The sequence below is a fragment of the Scardinius erythrophthalmus genome (genome assembly GCF_964197995.2).
Source record: "Scardinius erythrophthalmus genome assembly, chromosome: 12".
Classification (NCBI taxonomy): domain Eukaryota; kingdom Metazoa; phylum Chordata; class Actinopteri; order Cypriniformes; family Leuciscidae; genus Scardinius; species Scardinius erythrophthalmus.
This window is the reverse complement of record NC_138232.1, coordinates 22,138,864-22,166,004: the sequence shown is the minus strand read 5'-3', so window position 1 is coordinate 22,166,004 and position 27,141 is coordinate 22,138,864. Positions and strand designations below refer to the sequence as shown.

Sequence of the window (27,141 nt, the reverse complement as noted above, 5' to 3'; positions counted from 1 at the left end):
AGCAAACTGATGCCTTATGTGCATTTATATTGTTGAGGTTTACTGCAGCTGAAGGAATTTGAGTATAAACCTAAAACATTAAACTGACCAATAAAGTCCCTTTTCAGGATACTGTATAATATATATTGTAAAACAATGTTCATGCTTGTTCAATGAGCCATAAACAACTATTGCACATGCACCTGTGGAACAGTCCTCAAGACATTAACAGTTTACAGTCGGTAGACAATTAAGGTCACAGTTCCAATAATTTAGGACGTTTAAGAGACATTTCTACTAACTCTGAAAAACACCAGAAGAAAGATGTCCAGGGTCCTCGATCACTTGTGTGAAGAGGGAGGCATAAGGACTGCAGATGTGGCTAGAGCAATAAACCGCAATGTCCATAATGTAAGACACCTAAGACAGTGCTACAGGGAGACAGGAAGGACAAGCTGATAGTCCTCGCAGTGTCAAACCACATGTAACCACGTGTCCCCCCAGACATGTTCAAGAACTTGCAAGTGCCTTGGTGGAAGAGTGGAGTAACATCTCACAGCAAGAACTGGCAAATCTGGCTCGATCCATGAGGATGAGGTGCACTGCAGTGCTGGAAATAAAAACAGTTGAAAGTTAGAGGATGTTTATTTTTTCTTCTTTAATTTTTTTTTTTTTGATGAGGTTACGTCTCAATTAAGTGGCCGACACAACTGAACATTACTAAAATAATTGAAGTTACTACCAAGAGAACAAATTACCTTGACATAGAGATGAACTGAAGGGCTAAAAGTCTATCAAACTTGAAAGGTAAAAAATTCAGCATCAAAAATGACACATATGTTAGTGTATACGTTGGATTTCTTTTAGTTAAACTTGGGCCAAATAATGACAAACGAAAAAAAAAAAGAGAAAAAAACTCAAAAAGAGAAATCTCAAATGACATCAGACACTGTGTACAGCCTGCAGCTTCAAAAGGAGGAACTCAATGCCCGCTGTAAAATTGGGGTAATAAACTTTCATAGTACAAAAAAAAAAAAAACTTTATTAGTAATCAATCTGAGCAAGTTCAGCCCTTTGTCACCACAGTCATATGGCATCATTCTACGGCACTACTAAACATATATATATAAAATAATAATAATAATAAATTTGCATTGCATTGGGTTTCAATGGAAATATCTTTATTCTGTGTAATTTATACAGGAATCATCCAGAGTATCCAACATACTCTATAAAGTTCCCAAATGGAATCACATCAAGAGCCATTTTAAAGGGATTCATGAAATGCTCCAAATTTGTTACATTTGATAATTGATCTGCTACAGACGCTTTGGCACCATTACATTATTTTCAAGGGATAGTTCAACCAAAAAGAAAAATTCTGACATCACCTTTATGATGCTCCAAACCTGTATGACTTTCTACTGTGGAGCACAAATGAGGATAATGTCTTCTACAGAAGAAAGTTGTATACATTTGAAACGACACGAGGGTCGGTAAATAATGAATTTTCATTTTTGGGTGAACCGTCCCTTTAAGAGAAAAAGACGACTACATGTAATTCTACTATGGCATGAGATTATGCTTGATCATCCCACACCAAATAACATAGCAACACTACATATGAAAACATGACAAAAGACAAAGCAAAAATGAAAAACTCACAATGCATTTTAACAAAACATAACATGGTGCTTTAAAATGAATCCTGGTGCAAAACTGTAACACAGTGGTGTGCTGAGTGATATCAACCTCTTATTTGTGGCATAAGACTTTCCTTCACATAAAATATATATATTTTTTTTTCAGTACAGCAGATGTCATATAACATGAAATAAAGTTGCATATAAAGCTAAGCTGATGTGATGCAAAGTACATGAACGAAATATCAGTCCGGAACATTCTTCTCACACAGCCAATATTGCTTCATAAAATGTCAACCACTCCAAACAGCACAGTCTTTTTTTTTCCGGCCAGTCGACATCCATGTCACAAATGGAGCCTTTTCTCTACCCTCTGTGGTTTCCGTTTCCGTGGCAACCCAGCTGGAAGTCCACAAGTGCTTTAAGCAGGCAAACATTTTCTCTGAAAGTTACATGTTTTGATTGACAGGTGTGACATAATTGCGAGGAAACATTCCTGTCTGTCCGTGACAAGCCCCCTTCCACCAATTAGGATCCGAGTTGTCCAGGACCTGGATGAAATCTCCACGCCTGAAACCCAGCTCTCCATCCTCTTGAGGGTCAAAGTCAAACAAAGCTTGAACATATGTGGAATGCTGTGGAGCAGAAGTAGAAATGTTGAGAATTAATTCAGTTATGACATTGCTTTAAACTCAATCTGGCCTAATGCCTGGTTATAACTGCAATCATAACTGTGCTTAAATTAGTAGATTGGAGTAACACTCCACCATTACATCATACTAAAACCCCAAAGACACAGTTAAGAAATGAAGGATAATATATATATATATACATACTATTTACCATTCATATAAATATTTATGAAAATTATGATTTTTTTGCCATGAAGTGTCATGAAATCCCTGTTTTAACACTGGTCGTTCACACCTCAGATTTGAAAAAGACTCAAAAAATGGGCGTGTAAAGCTGTGGAAAAGTGGGAGTGAAGAGGGTGCCCATCCGAATAAAACACAATTCACACAATACACTCATTACAGACACGTGAATTTTGACAAAAACAAACAACAGAGTTGGGGGCACCTTGATTAATTTAAAAATATAATCCTATGACAACAATCTCACAAAAATCTTATCATTAGACACTACTAACAACTATCATGAACAAATCAAATACATTCTGATAAATTATTCTTAGAAATATCAAAAAATCAGCATTAGGCTATAACTTTGCAGAGCAACTGGTCTATATGAAAAATGAGGAATAATAATAATATTTTCATTACGTTTAAGAGCACTACAATCTCTGAACAAATGACACACGTCAGTTTAACACAGAAAAATAAAGGCATAGTTACTTTTTATCCATTCTTTGAATTATCAGTCTACATCATTGTCTTCTGTGTATCAGAATAATACATTGTGTCATTGCGTTCATGATCAGATGTACCGCTGTATCAGTGTCTTTATTTGCACATACTGTATATATTTCACAAGAGATGAAATATGTGCACAAATGCGCTTGCTCCTGTCTGGATATAAACTGTGATCCGCATTGCGAGTGTTAGTTTTCTGTGCAGAAACCGCTCTCATGCCCGCTTCGCATGTTGTTGTTGTTACGTATTAAATATTGTTACATTCATATTTCTCATGTGTTTGCAGTCAAACTCCAGCTGACCACATTGTTGGGAAAATGCAAACAACACTTTTTTGATACTGTACTGATACACCTATGACACGTGTGTCCAAACGCAAAGCTGAACAGGCAGAGGTGAACGGACAGCGCTTAAACGGTCTTTCATGACATCTGAATTCTCCACTGTAATGCGATACAGTGCTATGCATAAGTTTAGACACCCATGCTAAAGTTGACTAAAAAGAGGAATAAAAAAATCATCTTTTGGAAACTGAACGTAATGCCTTAATTTCAAAAATTAGGAAAAATCCAACCTTTAAGGACACCAATTTTCTTTGTGAATGAATAATGTATCGTAAATAAATAAATGTTCTTCTTTAAAATACAGGGTGCATAAGTTTGGACACCCCTATGTTAAATTCCCATAGAGCCAGGCAGATTTTTTTTTTTAAGTATTTTTTTTTTTAGGATACTATGCATCCTGATAAAGTTCCCTTGGCCTTTGGAATTAAAATAGCCCCACATCATCACATAGCCTTCACCATACCTAGAGATTGGCATGGGGTACTTTCGATAAGATCATCTCTCAATGCAAATCAAACCAGCTATTAGGCTAACTGAAATAAAACCATGCCGATCTCTAGGTATGGTGAAGGCTATGTGATGATGTGGGGCTATTTTAATTCCAAAGGCCAAGGGAACTTTATCAGGATGCATAGTATCCTAAAAAAAAAAAAAATACTTAAAAAAAAAAATCTGCCTGGCTCTATGGGAATTTAACATAGGGGTGTCCAAACTTATGCACCCTGTATTTTAAAGAAGAACATTTATTTATTTACGATACATTATTCATTCACAAAGAAAATTGGTGTCCTTAAAGGTTGGATTTTTCCTAATTTTTGAAATTAGGACATTAAGTTCAGTTTCCAAAAGATGATTTTTTATTCCTCTTTTTAGTCAACTTTAGTATGGGTGTCTAAACTTATGCATAGCACTGTACACGTAAGACCAAATAATAAACATAATGAGTGCCATTTTTGTTTTCACTGATGTGCAACCTGTAAAAATATGTTAGCACTTTTGCACAAAATTGTGTTTTAGGGATTCATGACCCTTTAAATAACTTGGGTAACAGGGTGGAATGATTGCACAATGCGTCAACACTACAATTTTGAGGTAAAGTGTTGGTTTTAATTAAGTAATAATAATTTGTTACATTTATATAGCACTTTTCTTGGCACTCAAAAGCCCTTTACAAAGAAGGGGTTCTCTCCTCAACCACCACCAATCCATCTGGATGATGCGACGGCAGCCATATTGCGCCAGAACGCCCACTACACACCAGCTTACTGGTGGAGAGGAGACAGAGTGATGAAGCCAGTCAGTATATGGGGATGATGAGGAGGCCATGATAGACAGAGGCCAATGGGCAAATATGGACTGGATGCCAGGGTTAAACCACTACTCATTTTTCAAAGGACATCCTGGGATTTTTAATGACCACAGAGAGTCAGGACCTCGGTTTAACACCTCAACCTAGTTTTCCCAGGAGGTCTCCCATCCAGGTACTGACCAGGCTCAACCCTGCTTACCTTCAGTGGGCAACCAGTCTTGGGCTACAGGGTGATATGGCTGCTGGCCATATCACGGTTTGTTATCAAAGGGAAAATCATCTAGTACAGTGGTTCTCAACCTCTCCTGCAGGGACCCCCTGACAGGTCATGTTTCTGTTTTAACCCTGAAATGGCACACCTGATTCAATTAATTAAAGGCTTAATGAGTAGTTGACTAAGGCTACGTTCACACTGCAGGCTGAAACGACCCCATTCCGATTTTTTTGCCCCTATGCGACCTGTACCTGATCTTTTCATGACAGTCTGAACGACACAGATCGGATCTTTTCAAATGCGACTTCAGTCTGAACGGCCAGTTCGCATGTATCCGACCCGCACGTCATTGATACGCGACAAACGTCATAATTCTGCGTTGAAGTAGTCGTCGGTTTGAAAACGGACTGCATATTCGTCGAGCTGAGGTAAATCTGCCGAACGGGTCGACCTCGACGAGCCCGTTAAAAAAAATAAAATTTTTTTTAAAAAAGCCCACGGCCACCATCATTATATATCCAATGACTAACGTTATGTTAACTTGTTTGTGCTGATATTAGATAGGTCAGCGGCTGCTGTCTGGCTCTTGTGTAACGGTCGCTGCGCGCGCTCGTGTGTTTTGTGTGTGTGTGTGTGTGAGTGAATCACAGCTAGTTGAAGTTTAGCTACTGCCACAAACAACAAGTGACACCGTTGACCGTTGAGTACTCTTCTGCGCATGCAGGTCACTTCTGGGTCATTTCATGTTCACACAGGAGATCACAAAAGGTCGCATTTAATTGGAAATGTGAACGGCCTTGCAAAAAAATCGGAATTGAGCATTAAGCCCTGCAGTGTGAACGCAGCCTAATGGATTAATTGACTAATTCCTACTCTAATAACTACTCATTAATTGAATCAGGTGTGCCATTTCAGGGTTAAAACAGAAACATGGCCTGTCAGGGGGTCCCTGGAGGTGAGGTTGAGAACCACTGATCTAGTAACAGGGTGACAGAACTAAATATAAGATTTTTTACAATTTACTCAAATTCAATTGATTATATAAAAATTAGAATGTTGCATGATTTGTTTGTTGGTTTTAGTCGAGAAGGTGAGACAAAACTATGGAATTTGTGCATTTAATGCTTTAAAAATGAGACACCAATGTCTACTATACAGTACTTGTGGAATGTTCCAGCACTGACTCAGTCCTACCTGTGGTACCTGTTCAATGTCCCTGAGGAAAATGGGCTGATTCCTGGACACAGAAGTGGATCGATGATAATCTACTAAAGAGTTTAACGAGTTAAATTTGACCACCCACAAGAAGTATTTTCCTGCTCCGTCCCGTAAGACTTTGAAATGCTGGACATCATTCCCAAATCTATGGGAAAACAAAAGAGGGGGGGGGGGGGGGGGGGTAGTGTTTAGAGAATTACATCATAAACAGCTGCATTTATAGCACATGGATATTGCAACTATAGTTATAAAAAAAAAGACTCTGCACTGTTCAGTGTATCATGAACCCTGATGTCTGCAGCTGTCTGTGGAGAACTGTTTGAATGATTCAGTGTTGGCCTAGTTTAGATACCACACAAAAGAATTCAGAAGAACACAGAAATAAAGTGTTGAAACGGCTATATTTTTTGCTGCACTGCATCAATTATTCATTGACATGCCCCTATTTACAAGAACATATTCAATTACTGCATCAAAATTTCTAAATCAGCAGCCTTCTGCGTTTCTAAGTGTTAATTACTAGGATTTCAGAACAGTCATATACAAACTGGCAATGTTATTTGGCACAGATAAATAAAATAGAGTAGGACAGAATAGAATAGAATGACATACACATACTTGACAGACAGTGAGAAGTCTCCAGGTGCACTCTCACTCTCCCTAATGAGAAAAGCTCCATCGTGTCTCTGTTTATTTAACATTTCTTCTGCTTTTGCTCGGGGAATCTTCCCATAAAACCAGCTGTGTGTTCAGAACAAATCAAAAAGCAATGGTTAAGATGTTGTAGAATGTACTGGTGACATTCCACAATACAAGAGTTTTGAAGTGAGAGATTCTGCAAAGCAGCTATTTCACTGAGAAGCACATATTTAATGAATAACAATAAAAGAAAACATCTGCAGTGTCCAGGTTCACTGGACGGACAGGAAAAAAGAAGTTTAACTTGAGTATTTATTATAGATCTTGGGCCCTATTTTAACGATCCAAGCTCATAGTCTAAAGCACACGGCACAAGTGCACTTAGCGCACTTAGCGAATCCACCAGCGCATGGTCTAAAAGGGCTGTCCCTATTCTCTTAATGAGTCATGGGTGTGTTTTGGATGTAATATGCAATAAACCAATCAGAGTCTCATCTCCCATTCCCTTTAAAAGCCAGTTGCGCTCGTGCCATGGCGGATTGCTATTTACATGGCGGAATTTGCAAGCGGATAGACTGAACGCGTCTCCAGAGAGGAAACGGATCTGCTCGTGCGCAAGGGTTAAAGCGCGTGAGCAGACCATCTATGGGACAAGCCAGATTCCACCATATTTTTAGGTAAACAATAATAATCTTTTACATCGTAATCCTTTTATTTTTAATATTTGGCATGTTTGTGTGCTGCTGCGCGTTCCTGTGTGTGTAATAAGCAGAGTGTATGCGCGTTGTGCACCCGCCTATAGGCGCACATTACTAATGCACCCTTTAAATAACAAAATAACTGAAACTGAAATAGAGTGCGCCATTAACCAACAAAAACCTGGTCTAAAGTCTATTTCAGTTTCCTCAAAATAGCAACGCGCCAACAATGTGCCTGAACACACCTTGTTTTCAAGACCAGAACGCCCATGGGTGATCATCATCATCTTTTTTATTTAATGCCATGTCAGCAATCAGAGCTATCTTCATGGCAAAAATTCAATTACAAAAACACAAATATCATATAAATACAATAAAAACAGAACAAAGATAACCAGCAAGTCATATTATACAATATAATTTTTTTAAGTTAATATATGATAAAAAATCCAAAACCTTTTCAGGTATAGTTTCATTAAAAATGTCCTTAACTGAAATAACTTCCGCCCATGGGTGAACAGATGGGCACAAATGCATTTGCTATTTAAACAACGTGGCGCAGGACGTGAAAATGATAACTCCGTCGGGCTGAAACTAGCAAAAAACACTTGCGTCGCGCCTGGCGCTGCATTGCGCCATTTGTATGATAGGGCCCATAGAGTGTGTATATTTTGATGAGAGGTATACTGTTATAAGAAAGGCATGTATTCAAACTATATAGAGACATCACATTGACAATATGTAATAAGAGCAGACTTTCAACTGCTGAGTTCAGCAGACGGAACAAAAAAGAAACAACTAAAGACCTTCAACAGATCAAATTCAACATTGTAATTTTTATATATATTGTTATTTTTCTACTGTGTCAACCTCATTGGTACTCGCTGAAGTCTTTTCAGGAGACTTGAATTAAACCACTGGATTCATATAGATTACTAGATGATTATAGATGTCTTTATAAAGTTGTTGAAGCGTCAAAGTTTTATTTGCTTGGACATTCGATGGACGGCCAGAAATCAGGTTATTTGTGTTTCAAAAATGAGCAAAAAAGTCTTATGAGTTTAGAATGACAGGAGTGAGAGTAACTGATTACAAAATTTTCGGGTGAACTAACCCTTGTAAAGATGGTCTTTTTGATGACTAAAAAGAGCAAATACTTACGGGTGTGGCTTCATTTCAATGTAATTTTTAGGGATGAATCCTTCTTTTCCATTGAGTTCTGCCTTGTACCAGTTCTGGTCACATTCCTCATTTAAAACCTGATGGCAAAACAATAGACACTTCAAAACTTGACCAGCATGTTGTCATTACACAGTGTCCACACAGTAAACCTCCAATCAGCCCACAGAAGACACTTCCCTCAGAACACAGAGGAGCTAAAGAACCAATCGTATAACTGGCTTTGGTGTTTAAAACCCTCTATAAATAGCATACAGGAAATATCCATCATTTTAGCTTTAAGCCACACATAACATCCTGTATACATAAGACTTCTCTGGCACTAATGAGAAATACATTGCACACTACCCTGTTTTGTGGAATTGCAAAACTGAACCAGATGGATTGCGCAAAAAGATGTGGACCATTACCATCAGTTCTGATGGCTGGGATTTAATGTCTCTTTTCATAACTGTGAAAAAGGACCATCTGTGGTAATGACCATCACCTTCCAATATGAAATAAAGAGTTAATTTCTGACCTGTGGACAATCTCAGAGGTGGAGGGCTTTCGGTTGAAACAGATGAAGTCGACAAACATGAAAAAGCATCACCTAATGTGATTATTTTAGGCTAAAAGACCCTCTCTCAAGTCATGCTTAAGTCAAGTATGTTATGACACATCCGTCTAAGATAAATGGGAATCTTATCCTATAGCCTGAACGCTCTCATAACTCTGAAAGATGGTCTCCCCATCCCTTCTCTCTCTGTAAACAACCATTAATCTGCTCTCACACCCGCCGCGCTATGGCGCCTCTTTTCTCTGCCTTCAAGAAAAATAGTCACATTATAAACAAGCCAAGATGTCAAATTCCAAATATAAAAGAAAAAAGAAAAAAAAAGAAAGTAGGTTTTGGTGGGAAAAATGAGCAAAGGATAAAAATGAAAGTGGGTCTTTGTGGGAAAAATGAACAGTCTCAGTTATAAAGAAGACAAACCTTTATTATGCATTTTTAAAATGTACTCTCACTTTAAGCACTAACAAATAGAGAGCGGAAAATAATGTTTTATTTGTCATTTTTTTACTCTTGTAATCTTGGTAAAAAAGTAATCAAAATTTTAGGAAATCTCTGTGTGGGTGCGGAAGAGAATTTGCATATGCAAAATTTGCCCCAATTTTGTCTCTTTCCAGTAAAACCCCTCGCAGTGGTTGGATGAAAACTGGTATTAGACATACAACATAGAATCAGAGCAAGCTTTGTTAAAGCCAAAAAGTAATACAGCAGACAGATAACTGAATGTGATGCCCAAACCAAGTCCAGATGCTAAAACACAGGTTTGTGGTTCAGAGATGTCAACCGGCCACAATCCACAACCACTAAATCCCTATACAGAGGAAATCATACTACCAGCAGCATGCTTGCCCGCAGCTAAGCACTGTTGCTAGGCAGAAAGAGCATAGCAACAGAAAGAGAGTGGGAAAGAGGTTCAAACGGTAATAGAATACAGGAACATTTTAGATATCGATGGTGCAATTGCACCCATATAGAGTACAGAGAGACGGTGTGTAGCATGTGACCTTAGGCATGATAATAAAATAAGAAATAATATTTCTTCCATGTTAATATATAATAGTTCACCCATAAAAATGTCATCATTTACACACCCTCATGTCATACCGAAACAGAACGACTTTCTTCTGCGGAACACAAAAGAAGATATTTTGAAGTATGTCTGTAACCAAACAGTTTCAGTTACTTAAGATATTTCTCAAAACAGCTTTTTTGTGTTCCACAGAGGAAAGAAAGGCAGAAAAAAGGTCTGGAATGATATGCACATGAGTAAATGCAGACAGAATTGTCATTTTTTTGTTTAGGCCCCATTCACACTTTTGCAGTATTGTTGGCCACTAGCGGGGATGGGCAAAAGTATGAGTTCTCCGAAGATCTCATCAGAAATGTCGACAGAGAAAAAACATACAGAACAGGTAAATTGCTCACAGTAACATTAACTTCTCTGTAGAGATGCTCCGATACCGATAATTCTTCATATTTGAAAGCCTATAACCGATATATTGGCAGATAAATCTAAATACAAATTTTTATATAATGTTTGAGATCCTGATTACAAAAACTAAAGTCACCATTAAAGGCATTAAATGTCCCAAGCACACAGTTATAATGATGTTCTCATTATAATTTTGTGTAGCCTATATGTCAGACAAGCATGTTGCGCTAAACAGTATTTTCCTTTTTTGAAGTCATTCCAATCATTCAAGCAATTCAGGAACATCAGGGCGAACCGTGAAGTGTCTCAGCTGAAGGTCAAGGAAATAATCCATTATTTATTGGCTTTATTATATCGGCCAATTTTTCTTATCGTGCTGATAACGATAAGATAAAAAATTAACATATATCGTCCGATACCGATATGGTGGCCGATATATATAGTGCAGCCCTACTTCTCCGTCTTGTCTACATGCCACAACAGTACCTCAAAAGATACGGAGTCTTTACTCCTATTGGTACTCGCTGCATTTGCATAAAATTACCACCAGTTGCTGGTGTTTATCGACCCTCTGTGAAATTGAATAACTTCTGGCTGTAGTTTTCATGTAGCGCCTGGTTAGACAGAGTGTAAGCCTGATGGTGTTGACAAGAGCAGAGTAGATTCAAGAGCTGAGTCACAACACAAGGCTTTCTTTTAACATTGACAAGCTCTGACCCTTGAAATCAAAACAATTCATACTGACACACAAACCCAGGACAAGTGTGTGACTCAAGGCATAACATAAAATACATTTTTTTACTCCAAAATCCAGTTGCATGAGCATTGGGAAATGAGTAAAGTAAAATATATATATAAAAAATAATAGCAGTTACTTTGCAAATATGGACACATTCAAAATTGTCCGAAATGCGAGAGGTATGCGATCCCATATATTTGAATTAAGCAATATTTTTTCACCAATTTTATTTTTTTTACCTCATTTAGGTCTCATTCTCTTTTTTTCAAAGGGGATTTTTATTTTATTTTTATTTTTTTGTGCAAATAAAATATAACATGCATAACGTATTTAACCTAAAATGAAACCAGACTAACAGTTTGTATGGCTTCAATCCTAAACTATGCCCTGGAAAAGTGTTTATTGTGTTGTGTCATGGTCATGATTTTACCATGTCAAGGAGAAATTGCTCAGTGTTTGGTTTAAATGTCTAGAGTTGAGTCTCGTGGTGTTGGACTGCCGTCGGCTCATGTGAATATCACATTATTACTCACTCTGCCTAGAATAAACAAATCACACCAACTAAAGCACCAGAGAATGCAGTGCAAAACAGATAAACACTATGAAGCATAATTGTGATAGAAACAGAAACTACAACTGACCAAGTCTATCTAGTGCATAACTGTATTGACTTTATTGGATTCTTCTTTTTAGAGTTATATTTTTGTCCTTTTTACGGCTTAATTGGATAGGACTGTGTAGAGATCAGACAGGAAATCACGGGGTGGAGAGAGAGAGGAACAGGACAGCAAAGGACCTTGAGCCGGGAATCAAACTCGGGTCGCCAGGGATGCAGTTAAGCCATATGTCGGCTCAGACAACTTTATTGGCTTCAAACATGGCTCATTCTATCAGAAATTATTCTGAATTATTTGTTTTATATGCATTTTGTTTTAAAGTATTTTTGATCACTTACATAAAACTGTTTTGTTTTTGTTACTAAAGTTCCAAACAAAAAGGTAAATATGAGATTAAGTATTTAATTGAACTGGTTATCTAAAAATAGACCTACTAGGCCTACATCATGGCCATTTAATTGTTTATAAATAAGTATTTTTTACCAAATTTCCACCAAAAATACACTACCATTTAAAGGCTTGGGGTTGGTAAGATTTGTTAATGATTTTGAAAACAGTCTCTTATGCTCACCAAGACTGCATTTATTTGACCAGGAACACAGTAAAACAGTAATATTGTGAAATTATTCATTGAAAATAACTGTTTCGGTGTCACAAGATCCTTCAGAAATAATTCTAATATGATGATTTGCTGCTCAAATAACATTTCATATTATACAGTGTTGAAAACCATTGCTGCTTAATATTTTTGTTTGCTTATTTTTCTAAGGTTTCTTTGATAAATATACCGAGTTGTAAGGTTTTGGTCACACTGCACACTGCACACCCAATCTAGAAAATGTAGGTCATTAAAATTTTTCTAGGAAATATGGTCCTGTGTGCCTAAAGCACTTATGAAAGACAAAGGAAGCATAATTGCTCATGAGACAAAAATGGAAAATTAAGCATTCAGGCAGGGGGCGAGATTTTACAGGATCTTAATTCAGTCATAATAAAAATCCAGGCAAATCATATTAGGCTAATAATATCCTCTAATTCCAAAGATTTTCACCTCATGTCTGGCATACCATTTACTGCAGGCCTATATATCTGTAATAAATAAATTATTATTGTGTTCAAGGGCAATGGAGAGCTGATACTGGTTGGAAAGAATATAATCGCCTTTAGCAGCTGGGACTAGACAGCGCCAATTCAAACTTAACATTAGTAGTAGTAGCAGCAAGTAGTGCAGTAAGATTTTTTTTTCCACACTGAAAAGGATAATTCGTTTCATTCATGTTTAATGTATTTTAATTAATCTGTGCATTGCATCTTATTCCTTGGTAAATAAATAAATGACACCACCAATGATATCAGACTGGCATCAGCCATGATATTACGAGTCCAAACATCCCCTGAAGGCCAAACAGTTAATCACAGGCTGACATGCTCCAGACAGGCTGTGAGCCATAGAGGTTCAGACACAAGATCATAACTGTATGGATAAAAGACTGTAACAGACGAAGAGATGTGTCACTAAAGCAGGCATCAGGCGCTTTGAATCCATGTCTATGCTCATGTGTACATTTTCAAAAACGCAATGTAAGGAAGCACATGCCGAGAGATATTTAGTAGGTTAAACATCTAGACCTGTCTGCAATCCAAAATCCTGCAGTGTGAAATGTGTTTTGACTGGAAATTACATCAGCGACAGTTGTGTAGTGTTAAAAGAACAGCAACCCGGCAACCTTGAAAGTCATAGAGAGTGTATAGATATAGATAGTGTGTATATAGAGTTTACGATATAAAGTTTTGTAAAGTGATGTCAACCCAACAGTGATGTCAACCCAAATGCCTGCACTCAATCACTGAATCAGTAAATAGAGGTGACCAAATTGGTATTACACCAGAAGAACCCACTGAATCTAATAATTTGTTTAAATGCATAATCGCTGATGTCCATCCACAATGAGTTTCAATGAATTCATAAAAAACGACCCAAAAAACTAAACTAACAAAGTCAAAAACAATAAAAAAATATATATTATATATATATTCTCTTAATAGTCTCCCATATAAACCAGGTGTTTGGCTGTAACTATAAGAAAAGCTTTAACCGCAACTATTCTCTGTACAGACAGTAGCATTACTAGTCACGTTTCTAGCACGCATTTGATTTAGTCGATCATGAGGTCCTGTTGAGACGTCTGGAGATATCTGTGGGCTTTCGTGGCGTAGTCTTACAGTGGTTCCGTTCTTATGTGACCAACAGATGTTTTAGTGTTGGTCATCAGTCCTCCTCTAGTGTACCTCTAAACTGTGGAGTCCCACAGGGATTAACCCTCGGGCCGGTATTGTTTACCCTGTACGTGCTACCTCTGGCTTCCATTTTTAATAAATGTGGAATATCTATACGCTGATGATACTCAGATCTATTTTCCTTTAAAACATAACGATAAAAATGGTTTACAACTCCTGTTGGCCTGTTTAAATGAACTTAAGGTTTGGCTTTCAAGTAATTTTCTAAATTTAAACGAAAATAAAACTGAAATAATTATATTTGGGCCCAAGGAAAACTGCGTGCTTGATGTTGACCGTGTTTCTCTTGCCCCATATGAAACTCAATGCGCTAGAAATCTGGGATTTCTGTTTAATCACAACCTAAAATTTGATAAACAGATCAGTACCGTTGTAAAATCCTGCTTTTTTCATCTTCGCCAACTCTCTAGGGTGAAACCTTTTTTAACCCAGAGTAACTTCCAAACAGTGATTCATGCTTTCGTAACAACTCGTCTAGACTATTGTAATTCACTTTATATTGGTGTCTCTCAGTCTTCCCTCTCCCATCTACAGCTAGTGCAAAACGCAGCTGTTAGACTCCTCACCGGGACCCGCAAGTATGAGTCGATCACCCCTATTTTATCTACACTGCACTGGCTACCTGTCAAATTTAGAATTGATTTTAAAATTTTATTATTTGTTTATAAAGCCCACAACAAATTGGCCCCTCAGTACCTGACCGATCTACTCTGTCCGTACACTCCTTCTAGAACTCTGAGATCCAGTGATCACTGTCTACTCATTGTGCCTAGATCTAGACTTAAAAAACGAGGCGATCGCGCTTTTGCGACTGCAGGCCCAAAACTTTGGAACAGTCTACCTCTCTACATTAGATTAGCTCCCTCTGTTTCCACCTTCAAATCTTCTTTAAAGACTTATTTATTTTCTTTGGCTTTTAATACTCCTTGATTTAGGTACGATTACTGTTTATCTTTTGTTTTGCGTTTCTTTATTGGTTGTTTTATTTGTATTTACTTTTTCTGTTCTGTACAGCACTTTGGTCAGCCTTGGTTGTTTTTAAATGTGTTTTATAAATAAATATTGTATTGTATTGCAGCACAACATCAAATTCTCAAAACTGAAAGCATAGAACCTTTTTAGTGGCATTCTGCCTTGTGCCAGAGGCGCTTTTGGTTGAGTGTTCAAAGTCAGTGAGAATGATGCTAAAAATACTGAAAATACTAGGGCTTCTGTCAGGGCACTACAGAGAGCATTATTTTTTTTTTTCATTAAGCAGAAGAGTTCGGCCTGGTTCATAAAGTGTCTATGAATGAACATAAAAGGAATAATTATCCCAAAATTATGCGATGACACCGGAATGCAATGGATTATTCGGAAATGATGCAAACCGAAAATTCAAAGAATGGAAAAAAAAGTAACTATGCCTTTATTCTTTCTTTATCCCTATATCGGAGCCAGATCCTGTTCTTTCATCTTAATTAATTATACATAATTCCCTTTGAGCAATGCTACTCCTCCTTTCATTATAGTAGCAAGGAAAAGAGTGACAAGTACATTGTTCAAAATGTGCTCTTTTAAGGTTCATGGAGAGAAAAAAAAGTCCAAGTCATGCAATGAAATGAAGTCAAATGTGTGTTACATCATGAGAGTGAGTAAAGGAAGATATATGTGAGAGGATTCCTCTTATTTTGCAGGTGGCATGTTCTTTGATGCAACGCCCATGCATGCAAAACCAACTCCCATGAAACTAGGAAAGTAGGGCAATAAATTTATAAATATATCAGACATACAGCTAAAATTTTCAGCGCTGCCTTTGGGGGAGGTGTGGGGGAAGCACCAAAATCACAAGAGACTCTGGAAAAAGCTGAGTTCCCTGTAGCCAGAGGTTCAAAACAGAACCCAAGTGAGAAGATCAAATCCTATCCTGCAGTCAGGAGGCTGATACAGTAATTAGTCAGGATTTCTAGGCCAACCTAACAGACTCTTGGGGCTTGGGAATGTTCACAACATATTAGAAGCAAATGCTGTTATCCCATGGGATATGTTTGGGCTGTTATTCCCTTTAAATAAAAAAAGATTTTCATATAGATAACAGCAAAATTGGAAACATCCCTCTCTATATGATCCAAGTTCCCAACAGAATTCTGTTACTTACTCAACAGAACAATGTTGATTTGGGATAGGGCTTTGGATAGGGCTGCACAATTTGGAGAAAATGTCATATTGCGATTATTGAGGTCAATATTGCGATTGTGATATGCGATTGCGAAATAATAAACAAATGGTTTCATGAGTCAACTTGCTTGGTTCTCAAGGAAAATGCACACACATATATTAGTGATAATGCTGAAATGTCTGGTGTTTACAAAATTAAATAATCATATATTTGCATTACTGCAAACTTGTTATTGTCTCAGTGGTACAATAGAATAAAATAAATAGAACAATAAATAATAACATTTGTATGCTCATGAAAATAAGATATTTTGAACATTCTGTCCAGACAAGCAGGGACATTTAAGCAGAATGTAACATATATGCTTTGTCTAAACTCAGTCTGTGGATCATTTTTGGTGTAAGTGTATTGTGATTGTCAAAACATTTGGTAACTAAACAGAATTTTGTTAGAACTAGAATTGTGACATTGAAGACTGGAGTAATGATGCTGAAAATTCAGCTTTGCATCAAAGGAATAAATTACATTTTTACAATTACAATTACAAAACAGTTAATAATATTTTACAATATTACTGTTTTTACTGTATTTTGGGTCAAATAAATGCAGCCTTGATGAACATGAGAGACATGTTAAAAGCACTAAAAAAATTGTGCCTATCCCAAACTTTTGAATGGTAGTGAATATATTACCACTTAGCCTACAAAACATATAAAACAACATTAAGTAAAGTACTGGCTCTATTCAAACCGATGACAGATTCACACACAGAAAAAAATTGATTCGTAAGAGTAATTTATTTACATATCTGACTCCTTCGTCCATGCTGTTTATCTTGGATTATTTTGTTGTACCTAGTGTTTTATCTCATCTAATACCATTGCACAATGGCTGAACCTAGAATGCTTTATTCTGATTGGCTGACAGATTTTCTAATGTGTTAATTAATCTTCAGTAGGGGTGCAACGGATCAAAAAACTCACGGTTCGGATCGTTTCTCGGATCAGAGTCACGGATCGGATCATTTTTCGGATCAGCAAAATTTTTTTTTTAAATTAACACTTTTAAAATGGCGACTGGATGACGTAACGTGGCCATGCTTGATGTGTTTCCACCGATGTCCCGATACCACTTTTTCACTTCCGATACGATACCGATGCCGCAGCTTTGGCTATTTGCCGATACCGAAATCAATCCGATATTTTTATTTTAATCTTGAACTAATACTACTAATAATAAAATATATGGAAGCACTTTGCTCAATTAGCCACATACAAACATCTCACTCAAATGGAGAACAAATACTTCTTCAGTATATAGTCCACAACAACAGTTGATAATGAAAGACTGCCACCCTTTATTCAAAAGACCTTGAGATATGTTTGGTAATTGTACCTGAATGAATTTAAAATTAAACTTTAACGTTATTCTCATCTGAATTATAAATAATTTATTTCTGTATAAAATAATACTAGGCCTACCATTAACAACATTTGATTTTCTTTTTTAATCAATGTAGAATGTGTAACTTCAAAATAAACAGATTAATGTTTTCACTGTTCGATCGCGCCCGTGCCTCTCTCTCTCTCACACACACACACACACACACGCATTGCAATCTTGACATCGCAGCCTGTTCATTTTGCTGCGTTCACACGAAATGCGAATAGAGCGTCAAATTCGCGTCTAGTTCGATGCTTGAACAGTTTGAATCCTTTCGCGCGTCCAAAGCGAATAGGACGCACCGCGCGCGTATCATGATAAAGCAAGCGTTTGAAGCGAAATAGACGCGTGTTCCAGGGAAGCCAAAATGCTCCCATACAGGTAATTTTAAATGACGCGGGGCATTCAAGCTCCTCCGTTCCTCCGCTCGCCATGACCACGCTGTGTGTGGACTGAACATACGCACAACTTCTTCTTTTTTTCATAAATCAATCCGCGAATCACGTGTGTGCCGAACCGAAGATATTGATCCGAACGGATCACGGATCAATGATGATCCGTTGCACCACTAATCTTCAGTAACTGCACGGATAAAGTAGTTCCAACCAGATCTTGAGCACATTACAGTTCTATATCACTGAGCCAAATAATTTTACCATAACAATGGCTCTAGCCTCCATTGCTCATTCTAAAATGTTGTAGAGTCTTGGGCCATAGGCGCCGATACCGTGGGTGCTCCGGGGCTCGAGCACCCACGGAAAATACCGAGCACCCACGGAAAATACCGAGCACCCACGTGTGCCAGACTGCCAGTAGGCGCTCTGTCTACATTCATTTAAAATTAATCATTGCAGTCGGTGATATGTGAAGCGTCTGTCACACTGTGATTGGTTATGTCGCAGTCAGTCGAGTAGTATCGCCCATAGATATCTATGGTATCGCCTGCTCCATATCCTATCCACCAATCACAGCGTTTCTCGGATGAAAAGCCTCTTTAGTGACCCTGCTCTGTACGCAGCTGCAGCGCAGTCAGGGCCGGATTAACCATTAGGGCAACTGGGCACTTGCCCAGGGGCCCATGACATCTAGGGGGCCCTGACAGGTAGGAAATACACAGAAATTTAATAAAGTTATCAAACTCTTTACGATCTTCTTCACTGCATAAAGTGCATCTACGCGGGTTCACGCGACTTTCCTGCCTCCCAGCTGAACGCCAGCGACGCTGGTTGAGCGCGGTAAAGTTCGTTTCAGTTTCGATATTAGCCGGACATTTGTTCTATAGGGTCGGTAGTCTAACAAAGATATCAATAGCAAGATTAGTTTTAACATTATGTCACCATTGTATATCGACATGATGAAATATTCGTTCAAAATCATTCGTGCATTAATGCTGCATAATTATAGCCTACCTGAGAATGCTTTGACGCGTTAGAGCGCACGATGCTTAAGGGAACGTCTGCCAAATCCACCAACTGCGGTAATCGTAGTCTATAATTTGTATTATTTAAAATTACTTTTAACATTTAAAAACAGACGTTTTCAAATTCCAAAGCTTGCAGAAGGTTCCTAATGTCAATACTGACTTTACAGCTATACAGCTTTCCTGGTAGCCTTGAGTAAATTAACATGTCTAAGAAAATGATTCATAAAACGTATAAATATCAGTTGAGCCTATGTTTATTTTCGTCATTGACACAGACGAAAATGAAAAGACTATCAGTCAAAGTTCAGCTTTAGGAGAGGTAGAAGTAGGCCTATAAGAATACTGAGAGAATAAGAAATATGAAGATAAGGAGAGAGCAGACAAATAATCTAATGACAAGGTTTTAAAGAGAGCCTATTTCTTATAATTTTTTGGCCTTCAAAAGTCCTAAATTGCACATATGTAGGTCAGAGAAATCCAAATTTTCTCGGGGGAGCATGCCCCCGAACCCCCCTAACTACGGGGGGCCTTGAGTCTTGTTGCCCAGGGCACAGGAAATTGTTAATCCGGCCGTGAGCGCAGTTCTTTTAATTCTGTTCCTTCTGAAGAATTAACCGCAATGGTGAGTTAACAAATCTAATTTTTACTGAGTGGACTTGTGTGACAGAGTCCTGCGCGGGTTCGGGTAGCCTACCCGCAAATTTTGCTCAAACGGGTGCGGGTCGGGTCGGACACGGGGGAAACACGGGTCTAAACATGGGTTTAAAACAATCATGTGCAAACGTACAAATATATGCACATCTTTAGGAACACATCTACAAAAATATGCCCGTATTTCAAGTTAAAAAAATAATAATTTAAAATCCACATCAGTTTATTTGTGCCCACGCCCTCCCAACTTTTAAAAAGTCATCATAACCGCGCGCGCACGCGATCTGCTTGCAGTCGTCGAGATGGATGCTGAGGAGTTGAAGAAAAGAATAGCTAGATGGTAAAGTTGTCGACAAAACTGAAGAAAACAATGTTGTGAAAGGCTTTGCTGCATGCATTTTCGTGTTGGATAGCCGCAAATGCGGAACTTTATCGCGGAGGAAGAACGCAGATAACTGTTTCTGTGGTAACAAACCAAGCAGTTCTATCGAACAGTATTTTTCAAATTTAACACTGTTAAGTGTCGGCCGCTGTCCATTTCCTAAGGTTCTGAAGTGCAAAAAAATTGATTTTTTTTTTTTAAAGGGCGTACGCCCATGAGCACCCACGGAGGAAAACATAAATCGGCGCCTATGTCTTGGGCTGTTTATGAGGAAGATGCAGGGAAGTAGTTCTATATACACACAAGATTGTTTTAAGGACAAAAAAAAACTGTGGTAAGCCAAATAACTGACAATGAACCGTTGAATTATTACAAAAATAATGCACACCTGAGGTGGCCTCGAGTCATTGCAACGTTACCACCTTGGGTGTGCCTTATTTTTTAAAAAATACAATAGCATGTCATCAATTATTCTTTACACATTCAATTGAGACTGCAAACTCACAACTGGACAGGTAAAATATGTTTTGCCTTGTCATTGTAGCTTCCATAAATTGCTCTCAAAAGTTCATCAAATTCCGTAATTGCTTTTGGTCTGTGCCAGGATTTGAATTTTGCAGGCATTGCCAAAGAGTAGGGGAGAAAAAAATATCAAGACCAACTCTCCTAAACCTCCAACTTCATTCTGAAGAGGTGAAGTCAATGAAGAAAATGCAACAAGCAAAGACAGGTCTGGCACTCCTTGCCTTACACTCCTGCAATTTTTAATATGATCAATTATAAAATTATATGAAAAGTTGCTAGTGATTAAGATTAATCCCTTTTGCCTGGAGACTTGAATAGTTAGTTTTTTTTCAACCTGTCAATTACTCTGGCAAATTTAAATTTAGAAGATAATAAAATATGAATTTCAAGACCCTATGGCTCAAAGGTTTTCTTGAGAGATGAAGCTTCATTGACCTTCTGCTAGTGTTAAACTTGGCACAGTATATCTGTGTGCCAAAATTCTTGAAGAAATAAAGTAAAATTCAGATGAAAAGTGCAATGTTTGATCATATTCTAGTTGGCAGAATGCAAAAGCAGATAGTACGTATGCATGCTGCTGATTAAAAGTTGTCTGGAATGTTGAGAAAGATGTGCAGCTTTGAAGCTGTGTGTTTTGCTGGTTGAAAGGTCCAGGGGGCAAGAATAGCTGATACGTGACCTAAATTAAATTATAGCTGGATGGCAAGCGCTCCTGAATCCAGTCCAAAATACTTTGGATGGAGCTGAAGCCTTCAGGGGTGGGTGGATGGGGGGAGTCTGAGTTGCTAGGTTGACTGCCCTTGGTTCAGAACCAGGACAGAAACAGATCTTTGAAAGAAGTCTCTTTTGCTCACCAAGGCTACATTTGATCAAAAATAGAAGAAAAAAAAATAAAATAAAAGCATAATATTGTGAATTATTTTAATTTAAAATACTGTTTTCTATTTTAATATATTTTAAGATGTAACTTATTCCTGCGATGAATAAATAATAAATGTTGAAAAAGGTTGTGACTTTTTCAGGATTCTTTGATGAATAGAAGTTCAAAATAGGGCTGCATCGCTGGTCCTTTCGAGATTTTCCTATAGGGGTTTATAATGGAGTTTTTCAATTTATGAGTAAAATAAAGCCTGTGGTAAACATAACCTGAAGATACTTTGACGTTTTGTTCTACAACGTACACTGCACACACCCCAAATTGTTATATAAAACGTACATTTTCAAAAATGAACATAACTGCTTCAAAATTCGAGTTTTCGCTATGGGTTTGTGTGATTTACTTTGCAGAACAAACTGTCACAAACTGAACAACCCGTCTTAAAGTGACAGCAGCCTAATATTCCTACTGGTGTCTGTGTCATTAATGTTAATCAAACAACAAAATACAAAGAGAAATTCATTTTTGTAACTTTAAAAAAGATTAAATACATGTCATTTTCTACTGTGAATTCTATGCAGTGTTATTTTTCATTTGATTATTACATTTCTGAATACTGTTCGACTTTGTATTTTGTTTGTATCTTTGTTCTATTGTATATGTCTATGCTTGTAATTTGTTTATTAATTTCTATGCAGATTCACTCCCCTACAAAATCACCCCAATCATTCTAGAAGGATTCATATTCAGAGCTATTCAAGTCATCTGGTGAAATTGTTTTCATATCGCAATATATATCGCAGAAAAACAAAATAATGCAATGTCAGTTTTTTTCCAATATCGTGCAGCCCTAAATCAAAAGAACAGATTTTATTTGAAAAAATTGTGAAAAGTAAAAGTATTTTTTTAAAGTCTTTACTGTCAATTTTTTTAATCAATGTAATGTATCCTTGCTGAATAAAAGTATTAATTTCGTTTAAAAAACTGAGAAAAAAAAAATCTTACTGACCCCAAACATTTGAACAGTACCAGCTACTTGCTGGTAAGTTGCAGTTAAGGAGGTCTACATAATATCTGTAGAAAGCCATCCGTTAGCATTCCCATTCAATTTAATGGCAGTTGCTTGGTTGGCTCAAAACCCCTGGTGCAGAATCTGCCATCTTTTCTCACGGGTGGGTGCCATATTTTTTTGAGCCAATCATCTGAACCTAAATGCCATGTGACTAATCACTCTGGAGCCACACTAAAATGATATCATGACAACACAGATTGGCTGATGGCACCGCAAGAATGTGCCCAGTCACAACCCCTTAACTAGTGATTATCCTGAGCTGTGATATCAAATGCAGCAGACAGAGAAAAGTAGAAGTCCAGTGCATGCTTTTTTTATTTAGCCCAACAAAAAGAACTGGGCCTTGGCAAACAACAAATATATAATGAAATATTTGCGATTTACAACCTTACATAATTTTAAGGCATGACTAATCAGGCTGTAAAAAAGCAATATCCTAAATTATATAGAATTTTTTGTTGTTTGTTGAAATCTCCTTAAAGTGTTTTAATAGCGTATTATGTCAAAGTTTATGGCCTCAAAGCTACCCATATGGACTAAATTGATTTGATTTAACATGTGGTCAGTTTAAAGTAGATTAAAAAAAAAAGTTATGTGATTTCCAAGAGATGATTACAATGTTACAGAGTTCCAAACAGCAAAACAATTATAGGCTACAATTTCTAGTTACAATTACATCAACTGCTTGATTGTTTATATATCCCCAAAATGTAAACTATATTATCGCCCAGCTCTAATCTGCTAAATATGACTATAAGGCATGGAGATATTACAAGCATTAATATCATGATTTTCTGAAAAGCTGACTCAAAACAATATACATTGAGAAAAGCACTATAAAAATAAGATAGTTGACTTGACTTAACATCATGGCACATCCAGACTTTATGAAATCAATGCTGCATATTTTCGACCCTGATTAAAGTTAATATGTGTCTGTAAAAATGAATTATTGCAAAAGGATAAACAGATAAACTATAGGTATCTGTAGATATCAGGTTTCTCATAACTTGATCATACAGTAAGACAGAAATGAAAAAATGCTGCAGCACTTACCTTTAGAATCTCTCCACGCTTGAAACTTAATTCATCATCCGCAGTAGCTTTGAAATCGTATTTAGCTATTGCCTCCATGGCATGGACTGTGTGGACACAAGACAGAAATACAGCTCCAGAAGGAAGTGTTTCTACATGCAGAATAACACCCCTAACTGATCTGATTCAATCTCTTAATTTCTGTCCTTGTCCCTGCTGTCCGTGGAGTGACAGTTCTTCCTTGTCTGCGTGCTGTCAATCTGCAGACAGACATAAAGATTTGAAACAAATGTAGTTATCTATACAGACAAAGCATAAGGAAAAAGACTGTTTTTTGCCTTTTAATCAGATCTGGTGTGAAGCAGCTGTGCAATGTACGCAAATATAAAGGGAAAGAAATAACTGGGTCGAGCTGACGTTTTCTTGCAACTGACTATGAGCCAATAAGAGGAATCAGATGTGATGTGGGGTGTCTTGGTGATGCTGGTGAGACCTTGAGTCATTAAGATCTGACACATTTGCACCACAACAATTGTCAACTAAATCCAAACAAATTCTTCATACATTCATGTCAAGATCACGTTTAAAGCTTAGTGGTTGGGGTTTTGATCCATACCTGTGATTTTAATCATTTGAATCGATTCAATAAGAATATTTGTTTAGATTCGCTCACTGGTTCATTCAGAGGCTTTTTAAAAGTGCGAAATCAATGTTTGAATCAACCGAAACTTTAAAACACAAATTGTCTATCTCAAAAAATCTATTAAGAGATTTTGCGTATTTAAGTATAATTTTCGTTTTACTCAAACGTTTTACTTTATTCGTTCTTTTAATCAACTGCAGCTAGCCATGACTTTTACCGAGAGCAATAAAAATAAAATAGTTTTGAGTTTCAGAAAACATAATTTTAATAGGCCTAGTGTTAGTCATTCTCCCTTTTCTCACTGATGTCAACGAGAACATGAACCGAACAGGACGAACGACGACTCCTTCAGTCAGTTCAGCAGATCCATGTTGACGTAAAATTGTCCAGTTTAAAACACTCACGAAACGAGACATCTCGTTCACGCAAGTCGTTCACGAACTATCTGTATAGCGATTCGCGTTCAGTGTCACTCCTCCAGCGAGTCTCGTTCAGTAAAGGGGCGTATCCAGCAACCAATAAAAATGCCCATTCAGTCCACACTCGAATGCTATTTGCTCGTGCTTATCGTCCGCCTGAACTAGACTAGACAGGCAGCCAATGGAGTCACGCGCTTACATAGATGAACAAAATAGGGGTCAGTGCAAGGGATGAACGAGAACGATTCACTTAAAAGATTTGTTCACTCCACTATTCGACTCAGCTTGTGCTGTGAGATAGAACGTTGCCGTTATAATTAAGCTGTCAACACGCTGCGACCATGTAACGAGTTCGCTAGGGTCCAGACCTCCGGACAGCTCGCGCTGAACTATGTGTCGTGGGCCCTGGGCGTCAGTCACGTCGCTGCCTTAGATAACTTCGTTGATTATAATAGGAACGTTTTGGTTTGTCGCTTCGCACGTTTGCAGCAGTATGTATTATACTAGTTGTTAATATATCGTTATGGTTATACATAGTTAGAGTTAGATAAACAGAATCGTTTAATGATGTTGTGATTCTGAAGATGCGATCCTTTGTTTTGACACTAAACTTTTCAGCCTTAATTGTGAATCAGTCACCAACACGTACCACTCAAAACATAAATTCCTTCATATATATTTTTTTTCTTTCCACCACATATAAATCTTTCTTTCTATCGAGAAATCTATCAATCTGACTGAAACGAGTCGAACATCAGTTCTTATGCAAACAGAACTTACCCAAGTCACAGAGGTGCAGAGTCTCCCTATCCGATCCCCCTTACGCATTGAAAAAGATACCTAAATAAAACTACTGTATTTTAACAGCAGTAAAATCATGGTATACGGCTCACTATTTCAGTCAATTTTCCCGACTCCGGAGTAGCTCTGGGAAAAGCAAGCGGGCTGTTAATTTCCGCTTCCTTCGTGTTATGGTCAGCAAAGATGGAAAGGTCCAAACAAAAACTTGACACACTGAATTAATAAGAAACTACATAAATCGACGGTGCACTATTATCAGAGATTCGATTCAAACGCGCTTGCCCCGATATCTAAACCTTTTCATCTCGCTGTGAAGATTGTAGTAGGCTAATATGCCACAGATTTGGCATGAAACAGGAGAGAGATTGGTTGTTCCAGTTCTCCATGAGAAAGAATAATGCAGCATGACATACAGATGAGCGGAGCGACATCTAATGGACAAAGGGTGAAATGCTGCACTCCATAACTCGGAGAACAGCCTTGCTGCAAAAGTCAATTTGACAAACATTTCAAGGACAATGTGCTGCACTAACAATACTTATATGCTCAAATAAACTACATTACAAAAAATGAACCACAAAAACACCTTATATACCAGCGGAAAGGTAGGCCTAAAACACAAGGCGTTTGGGCTGTCACAAGGCGTTTGGGCTGTTGATATATGGATATTGTAGCCTACTTTTCAAATCCTATTTAAGTTTTGTAGGCTAGGCTACATGTAAGGCAATTTAATTAAAAATATATATAATAATTCCAAACAGTATATCAAAATGTAGAGATAAATATTGAAACATGCAATTTAATGAGTTATGAGTTACGATAAGAAATCAATAGAAAAAAAGCAAGACTTGTTGGTGCAGTGGCTATAGGACACAAAAAGACTGATACGCGCCTCCCATCGATATTTGAACAACTGCAAACCTTTTTTAAGCGAGAAATTTTGCAAATATGAGAAGAAATGGTGATGCCTTGATGTATAAAGGTGCAGTTTCCATCTATGACTGGAAGTGTCAGTTGAAGTGTCAGTTGCTGTCCTCTCTCTCTCTCTCTCTCTCTCTCTCTCTCTCTCTCTCTCTCTCTCTGCAGACACTGAGACTCTGGATGCTGCTGCTCATCATCTCACGCGTCTTCAAACAAGTTTTGCCCAGGGTTATTCGTGAAAATTGTGTATAGAATTATAAAAATGTGAGGCGGTGCTAAAGGTGCGACCCTCACTGTGAGCCTTAAAGTTATTAGCTGCTTTTGTTGTCTGCAGAGGTAGATGTTGAAACGGCATTTCTTTCGCAATTTTCCACATGGATGTCTCTGAAGACTCTGAAAACTCATCTCTGGTTTTCTTTAACTCGTCGGAACAAGGTAGGTATAGGGAATCAGTTTTGTGGAAGTGAAGGTGGCTATTTAGTTTGTTTCAAAGGTTATCAGCTGATACAGAAACATAACTGTTTATGATCTTGTTAGCTAACATTGTTTAGGTACT

At 37.6% G+C, this 27,141-nt stretch overlaps 1 protein-coding gene across 3 annotated transcripts; it reads right to left on the bottom strand.

The window, feature by feature from the left end:
• Window positions 1–1,140: 1,140 nt before the first annotated feature.
• Window positions 1,141–26,070, bottom strand: grb2a (growth factor receptor-bound protein 2a). Of its 3 annotated transcripts, none has more exons than XM_081381467.1 (6): window positions 25,644–26,070; window positions 23,823–24,061; window positions 8,579–8,676; window positions 6,693–6,821; window positions 6,057–6,225; window positions 1,141–2,257 (listed from the first exon to the last, which is right to left on the bottom strand). In XM_081381467.1, the coding sequence occupies exons 2-6, from the start codon at window positions 23,898–23,900 to the stop codon at window positions 2,072–2,074; spliced, it is 660 nt and encodes a 219-aa protein (XP_081237593.1). In that variant the 5' UTR covers window positions 23,901–24,061; window positions 25,644–26,070; the 3' UTR covers window positions 1,141–2,071. The 3 variants fall into 3 exon arrangements, with proteins under 3 accessions (XP_081237593.1, XP_081237594.1, XP_081237595.1); XM_081381468.1 differs by having other exon boundaries at window positions 6,699–6,821; XM_081381469.1 differs by lacking the exon at window positions 25,644–26,070 and adding an exon at window positions 24,747–24,887 and having other exon boundaries at window positions 6,699–6,821.
• Between the last annotated feature and the right edge of the window lie 1,071 nt (window positions 26,071–27,141).